The sequence below is a fragment of the Triticum dicoccoides genome, chromosome 1B (genome assembly GCF_002162155.2).
Source record: "Triticum dicoccoides isolate Atlit2015 ecotype Zavitan chromosome 1B, WEW_v2.0, whole genome shotgun sequence".
In the NCBI taxonomy this organism is placed as follows: domain Eukaryota; kingdom Viridiplantae; phylum Streptophyta; class Magnoliopsida; order Poales; family Poaceae; genus Triticum; species Triticum dicoccoides.
In genome coordinates, this window is record NC_041381.1 from 676935797 (window position 1) to 676943778 (window position 7982).

The 7982-nt window shown below is 47.9% G+C and overlaps 1 protein-coding gene across 1 annotated transcript; it reads left to right on the forward strand.

The window, feature by feature from the left end:
* The first annotated feature begins 276 nt into the window (after nt 1-276).
* On the forward strand, nt 277-1263 carry LOC119349604 (chlorophyll a-b binding protein, chloroplastic). Its single transcript, XM_037617660.1, has one exon. The coding sequence runs from the start codon at nt 357-359 to the stop codon at nt 1155-1157; it is 801 nt and encodes a 266-aa protein (XP_037473557.1). The 5' UTR covers nt 277-356; the 3' UTR covers nt 1158-1263.
* Nucleotides 1264-7982: the final 6719 nt, after the last annotated feature.

Below are 7982 nucleotides of genomic sequence, written 5' to 3' on the forward strand. Positions count from 1 at the left end.
CTGGTAAACCATCCCGTGAGCGTGGCCTACACATTTTAAGCCAGCGGTCTCTTTCGACTTGTCTTACAAAAGCTGGTCCAGTCACGAGCCTTAGCCCTAACCATAGCCACAAGTACATCTCATCCATTTAAGGCCTCTGGCTGCACCAATGGCATCCAAGCTGCAGATTTCTTTTCACCACCGTCTCTCTTGTCAGCTGTCACCAAGCACCAACCAATTAATTTCTCTATATTCTTGTTCCCTCAAGGCTCAAGCTCTTTAAATAGCTCCCTACAATCTCCTCTTAAACCATCTCCACACACTCAAGCCACACTATTGGAGAACACACAGGGACAACACACCATAAGTGCAGCGCAATGGCGGCCACCACCATGTCTCTTTCCTCTTCGTCCTTCGCCGGCAAGGCCGTCAAGAACTTGCCCTCGTCGGCTCTCATTGGTGACGCACGTGTGAACATGCGCAAGACTGCGGCGAAGGCCAAACAAGTTTCCTCGAGCAGCCCGTGGTACGGCTCTGACCGTGTGCTCTACCTCGGCCCGCTTTCCGGCGAGCCCCCCAGCTACTTGACTGGTGAGTTCCCCGGTGACTATGGGTGGGACACCGCCGGGCTCTCGGCTGACCCTGAGACCTTCGCCAAGAACCGGGAGCTCGAGGTGATCCACTGCCGATGGGCCATGCTCGGTGCGCTTGGTTGTGTCTTTCCCGAGTTGCTTGCCCGCAATGGTGTGAAGTTCGGCGAGGCCGTCTGGTTCAAGGCTGGCTCTCAGATCTTCAGCGAGGGTGGCCTCGACTACCTTGGCAACCCCAGCCTCGTCCACGCCCAGAGCATCCTCGCCATATGGGCTTGTCAAGTTGTGCTCATGGGGGCCGTTGAGGGGTACCGCATTGCTGGTGGTCCGCTCGGCGAGATCGTCGACCCACTCTACCCTGGTGGCAGCTTTGACCCACTTGGCCTGGCCGACGACCCCGAGGCATTTGCGGAGCTCAAGGTTAAGGAGATCAAGAATGGCCGCCTCGCCATGTTCTCCATGTTTGGCTTCTTTGTGCAGGCCATTGTCACCGGCAAGGGCCCATTGAAGAACCTTGCCGACCACATTGCCGACCCTGTCAACAACAACGCGTGGGCATTCGCCACCAACTTCGTGCCCGGGAAGTAAGACAGGATTGATGGATGCGAATTGTATGTGAGTGTCAGTTGAATTGTAACACCAACATGTAAACTATGAGAATTGTGTGCAAAGACATTGTTTGATTAGTCCACTCCGGAAATGCCCCTGCTCCCCGTCTTGTTTTCACAAGTCACTAAGCACTCAATGGTAGTCATTCCTAACAGAATATCCATAACTTGTGATGACAAATACAATTAGCGTTTGGGAGCCCGAAGAACTTGCCTGCTTGCTGACATTGTCGAGGGTCAAATGGATTGTTTGTTGTGATGTGATTGCTCTTCTTCTCTGGTGGTGTCTTCTTCAGGTGTGGTTCCGTGCTGTCGGAGTTTTCCTTTTGCGATTACGGTGGTCGGTGAGCACAGTGAAGCAATCTGGGTGTACACTCAAGCTCCTTGTTGCCCTTTGGCTTCGCCGGCGGTGCCGCTGTTGTGTTGTAGACTCATGTGTGTGACTCTTCGTCCGGGTGTGGACTCGGTCGCTCATTGCCCTTCGGCTACACCAATAGCCTTGAGGTAACATGGATGGTCTCGGGTTGATTGGAGCTCTTGGTCTGCAGTGGTGGTGTTCTCATGCAGCCTTCCGTTCGCGAGGACGATGGAAGATGATGGCATTCCGGTCCTTCTCTTTTCTTTCCTTTTTCCCTTCTATTGTGTCAGGTGTAATCTATTTCCTCTCATCCCTCTATTCCTCTGTAATTTCCCGGCTTTGCCAGTTCCTTCTTAATGAATGAAAAGTAGTGCTGGTATGTTTCGTCAAAAAAAAAAAACACAAACAAATACAATTAGCTATATGGATCCAATTCACCCGCAAAAAATAAGAAGTTATATCGATCCAATTAGCCCAGTTTAAACCTCTAATTTTGCGTCTAACAATCATTCAACGCGCTCTTTGTCAGCCTCAGAATCAACCCCAAGCTTTCCATTCTAATCCTCATACACCTTTTCATTTCTGCTTGGCCCAACTCTTCTCATACATCCTTCTAAAAACAAAACCAAAGATCTCCCATACATTGACTAAAAAGTTACTTTATCTGTACCTTACAATTTCTTTGATTTGATTTCCTCGGCTATGATTCTATCTCCACTAGTAGAAAAGGGGGAATTTGTCCCGGTTCGTAAGGGCCTTTAGTCCCGGTTCATGAACCGGGACTAATGGGTCGTTACTAATACCTCGGGACAGATGTGCCTGCACGTGGCCGGTGCGCCGAGCCCAGGCAGGGGGGCCTTTGGTCCCGATTGGTGGCACCAACCGGGACCAAAAGGCATCCACGCGTCAGCATTCCAGTGGCTGGGGGTTTTGTTTTTTTTTTGAAAGGGGGGAGGGTTTGGGGGTTTTGGGGGGTTAATTTAGGTGTTTCATATATTGTGTTAGCTAGCTAATTAATTAATAGAGAGAAGTGTTCTCTCTTATGTCCGTGCTTGGTCGACGCTACGTACTATACATAGAGAGGCCCTCGACACGGTAGCTAGTAAGAAAATGAAGGGAACCATTAAGTACAGAAGTTCGTCATGCATACCGAGAGAAGTGATCGATCGACCTCTCCTTCTCCGAGAGATTGGTCGAACAACAAGTTTTCGTATTATCTATCCGACGCTACTGGCTACATACATGTACAATATGTAAGATCTCTTAATTACAATCCCCTAGCAATTAAAATCAACTTCCACATGGTATTCTCCGGCTTTATTGATGACGTGGTCAAGAAAGAATCCCGCCAATTCCTCTTGAATTGCTTTCATGCGATCTGGTTGTAGGAGTTCATTCCGCATCTGCCACGTCTAATTTGAAGAAGTGGGTTAATTAATACATATATATGAATGATACTCAACAGAAATGATGGTGTAATAAAATGAAATTGTGAATATTATTGCTTACGCACTTCATATTGTCTTTTAGAGTAGCCCCGCTTATTTTTTAAAGTCGCGTTGTGGATGAACTCGCACATGTAGTATCCACAGAAATCATTCCCTTATTCCTGCCACAAGCACTTTACAAGAAATAGAGGTCAATCAAACTGATAATGAAGCATTATAAATGGCGTTGATGAAAGTATAGCTATACAATCAACGGGAGATGCGCGCAACTAGCTAGCCAGTAGTACTTACTTTCGGGTATGTATATCGCAGCTCCTTCGGCAGTCCCGGAGCTTCTGCGGTGAATTGTTTCCAAACCCTGCAAGACAAAGAAAATAATTATTATTACTTGAGATATCAGGAAATGAACAAAAAGTTGCCGATATGGTGCGATAATGATTGATTGAACTTACTTGTTGAGCAATTCAGTCATGTCCGCATAGGTTTCGGGATCTTTCCGTCTCGAGTCTAAGACGGTTACTAGTCCCCGCTCAAGCTTAATCTCCAGAAGAATATAGTGGAAGCTGCGCACGCATGCATAACTCATCAATTACATTACTATAACCTCGCTCGAGCAATAAGGGAAACCGAATATGCACACGACAGTAACACTCACTCGCCGTTGTAAGGAAAGAGTATGGTATCTTTGTTTTGATTTTTGATCAACGATTGTAGCAAGTTGGCCTCGGCATCTTCAACGTGCTTTTTAATCTGATTATCATCTATGATATTTGTGTTAATGAACCCAATATCATAGATTTCTTGTTTTCTGCACTCGACGATCTTCAATCTGCATAATATAGTGAGGATGATAGATTATAAATACATGCAATGAAAGAGCCGAGCTATATATAGAGACTTAATGACAGAAATAGTACTTACAGACAGTAGCAAAAGACCGTTAATTTATCGAGGGCCTTTTGATTGAAGAACGCGAAGAACTCCTCAAATGGAACACACAACAGATCAGTTCCAACGAGGTCGTGCTCCTCTTTAATGTGCAGATACAAACTATTCGCCCCCCAGATTCTCTGCAGGTTTTCATGTACCAATTATGGAATCTTCGCATTATCGTTGTTAGAGATTTTTCATCTTTGATGAGAGGCTTCCCGTACTCGTATCTGTGTTCGTCCACCTCCATGTAATTAGGAAGTTGATCGTCAGGCAGGTAATCTTGTAGGTTGCCATAACCGGGCACCATCCCCGGAGCATTAGCGACGATGTTGCCGTTAGACACATTGAGCGGGGGGCACGATTGATTTGCTTGTTTGCCGAGCTGGGCAACTTTTTTCGCAGCTTCTCGTTCTCTTAACCTTTGATGTCTGACAGTACTTCCCGACCACTCCGCTTGGAGATATGTCTGTTCAGTAATGCGGTCATAGTTGGTTCTCGGTGGAGACTTTGCCGGCTTCCTCAGGGCATCGAGAGTGCGCTTTGCTTTCACCGGATCTACCTTCTCCTCCGGAGGTGGATGTCTCTTTGCTTTCACCCCTTCAAAGAACTCCTTCACGTGGGTCTGCATGATCGTATCGTTTTCCTCCTCGGTCCTCTCGTATGGTAACTTCTCTAGAGGCTTGAGAGGTGGACCGTATCTGTATTGCCTCCCGCCTCTGGTTGTGCTGCTAGACGCCGGAGCAAACGGAGCGGCTGCGGCGTCTGTCTTCTTTCGTGCTTGCTTACGAGGCGGAGGAGAAGGACTAAGACGCGCCGAAGCAGCCGGGGCGGCGGCGTGTCTCTTCCGCCCTTGCTGGCGAGGCGGAGAAGGAGGAGGCTGCTGGCTACTCGGGCGCGCCGGCACAGGCGGAGAAGGAGGCGGAGTGTCTCCACGCGCTGGAGAAGGAGGCAAAGTGCCACCACGCGTGCCCTGATCGTCACTCGCCGGAGGAGGAGGCGGTGGAGGAGGCAGAGTGCCCTGACTCGCCAGAGGAGGAGGAGGAGGCGGAGGCGTCCAGTTCGGAAGGTTGATGAGCTCCTTCCGCCATAGGCATGGAGTTTTCAGAGCAGAACCCAGCCTAGTCTCCCCTTCACCGGTAGGGTGGTCAAGAAGGAGGTCCTCAAATCCCTCTGTTATTTCATCCACCATCACCCTAGCATATCCTTCTGGAATCGGCCGACAGTGATAAGTTGCGCCGGGTCCAGTAGGATAAATAGAGCCAACAGCCGCCTTGACCTTCAAATTCATCCATCGCGTCATAATGTGGCAATTTTGAGACTCCGTGATAGCATCCACGGGATAGCTAGCAGGAGCCGTCAAGACATGCTCCGGCTGAAGCAACTCGGTGGAAGCCACGCTCCTTCTCCGCTGAGATGGCGGGGTAGCTTCGGGGGAAGCTTCGGCAGGTCGTTTGCTGCGATCTGCTGCTTCTCGTTCCTCTTCTCATTCCTCTCGCCCCATTAGCCTTTCGTGTAGCGCCTGCAGTTGGCCCTGCTCCAGTTTCTTCCTCCTCTCGTGGGTTTTGTAACCCCCTGCGTCCGCAAAACCAACCTTCCACGGAATGGAGCCTGGCGTGCCTCGTGTCCGTCCAGGGTGCTCAGGATTCCCGAGGGCCATTGTGAGCTCGTCCTTCTCCCTATCTGGAACGAACGCCCCTCGCCGCGCTGCATTGATATAGTGTCGAAGGTTCTTGACTGGTATTTGCAGTTGCTCGTCCGTCCAATGGCGATTCCCTGATACAGGGTCCAAGGTTCCGCCAGCCCCGAAGAACCAAGTCCGGCAACGGTCTGGCCAGTACATTGTCTCTGGTTCGATCCCTTTTTCAAGCAGATCATTCTCAGCCTTGGACCACTTAGGCCGGGCTTTGAGGTAGCCACCTGACCCCGTGCGATGGTGAAGCTTCTTCTTCGCAGCATTTTGCTTGTTTGTCGCCGACATCTTCTTACTCTTTTCCGATGTCTTGTGGGCCACAAATGCGGGCCAGTGATCTTTGATCTTCTCATATTTGCCGATGAATTCTGGTGTCTCTTTTTTGTCGACAAACTTGTTCAGCTCTTTCCTCCACCTCCTGAATAGGGTTGCCATCTCCTTAAGAGCACAAGACTTGATTAATTGCTCTTTAGCTGGCTTCTCCGGATCCTCCACTGGCGGTAGGGTGAAATTTGCCTTCAGCTGAGTCCAAAGATCTTCTTTCTGCATATTATTGACATAAGACACCTCAGGGTCTTCCTCCTTAGGCTTATACCATTGCTGGATGCTGATCGGGATCTTGTCCCTAACAAGAACCCCGCATTGAGCAGAAAATGCGTTCTTTGTCCGGATGGGTTCAATTGGTTCGCTGTCGGGCGCGATTTCTATGATCTCAAACCTTTCATCCGAGCTCAACTTTTTCTTCGGGCCTCGTTTCCTTACCGAAGTTGTGCTCGATCCGGAGGGCTGGAAAAAGGAAGAAAGACGAGAGTTAATTAATATGTGTACATATACCAAAATAATGAATGCATCAATTAACTAGTCAGCACGGGCTTAACTAATATATATATATATATATATACCTGGCCGGACTCGGTTCGGTCACCGGAGAAGTCAGCACGGTCTCCTTCTTGTACCTCCATTGGGTCATCGGAGCCATCATGAACATAGCCCTCTTCTTGTACCGGCATTAATGGGTCGGAGCCATCATGAATATAGCCCTCTTCTTCACCTAGTCCTTCCTGACCATCGGTGTCGTTGAGAAATGACGCAATGACATCACTTCCTTGTGCAATTATGTACTCCAACATTGCTTCTGTTTCTTCGTCTCGGGAGTGCTCCATAGTTTCTGCAAATATTTACAACATGTCAATTATTATTCAAACATGGTACAGATGGATATATATCACAATAAGGAATCATGTTAGTGGCCTCGACGCTGCTTCTCTAGGGTTTGGGGTCGTCTCGACACAACGCTTCAAGGGTTTGGGGTGGCCTCGACGACAACGCTCTTTTAACTTGGTAAATTTGGGTGGCCTCGAGAGAGTTAATTTGTCGAGTAGGGGCGCGGTGGGAGGGGGTAGGAGACCAACATCGTTTTCTCTCTAGGGTTTGGGTGTCCTCGAGAGTTTTGGTCGAGCGAGATGGCCGAGGGGGGTGCTGCCGCTGTATAAGTTATCACGGTCGAGAGGGGGTATATATATCGACCGCCATTCATGTCGAAGTTATCTCGAGAGGGTTATATCGACAATGACGCGACATACATATACATGGGAAAATAATGTTATCGGGGAGGGGGTATCGGAACCCCCCCTCGTGTTGAAGTTTCTTCTTTCTCCTCTATTCCTTTCTTTCTTCTTCTCCTCTTCTTTTTCTTCTTCTCCCTCGAGAAAGGAAAATAAGGAAAAGGGAGAAAAGAGGAAGAAGGAAGAAGGAAGAAGAAGAAGAAAAAAAAAGAAAAAAAGAGGAGAAGAAGAAAGGAATAGAGGAGAAGAAGAAAAAATAGAAATCTATTTTTTCTTCTTCTCCTCTATTCCTTTCTTCTTCTCCTCTTCTTTTTCTTTTTTTCCTCTTCTTATTTATTTCTCCTCTTCTTCCTCTCCTCTTCTTCTCCTTTCTTCCTCTTCTTATTTTCCTTTTCCTCTCATTCTTTTTCTTCTTCTTCTTCCTTCTTCCTTCCTCCTCTTTTCTTCCTTTTCCTTATTTTACCTTTTTCCTCTGCACTAACCTTGTTAAAATGCACTAACCTAAAATCGATATCTACTAACAACCTAAATAAAAAATTAATACATATATGAAAAAACATATATAAACAAAAAAATGCTATGAACATTATATTCATACATACATAGCCACATCCATTCATCATAGCTACCACATACATATATACATTAATTATATATATATGAAAAAATGCAATGAAAAAAAATACACATGTATGTATGAAAAAAAAGCACTGAACACAGAGCCTCGACGACGGCGGCTCACAACGGGGGCGGCCGGCGAGGGCGAGGGCGGCGGCGGCGAGGGCGGCGGCGACGACCACGGCGGGCCGGG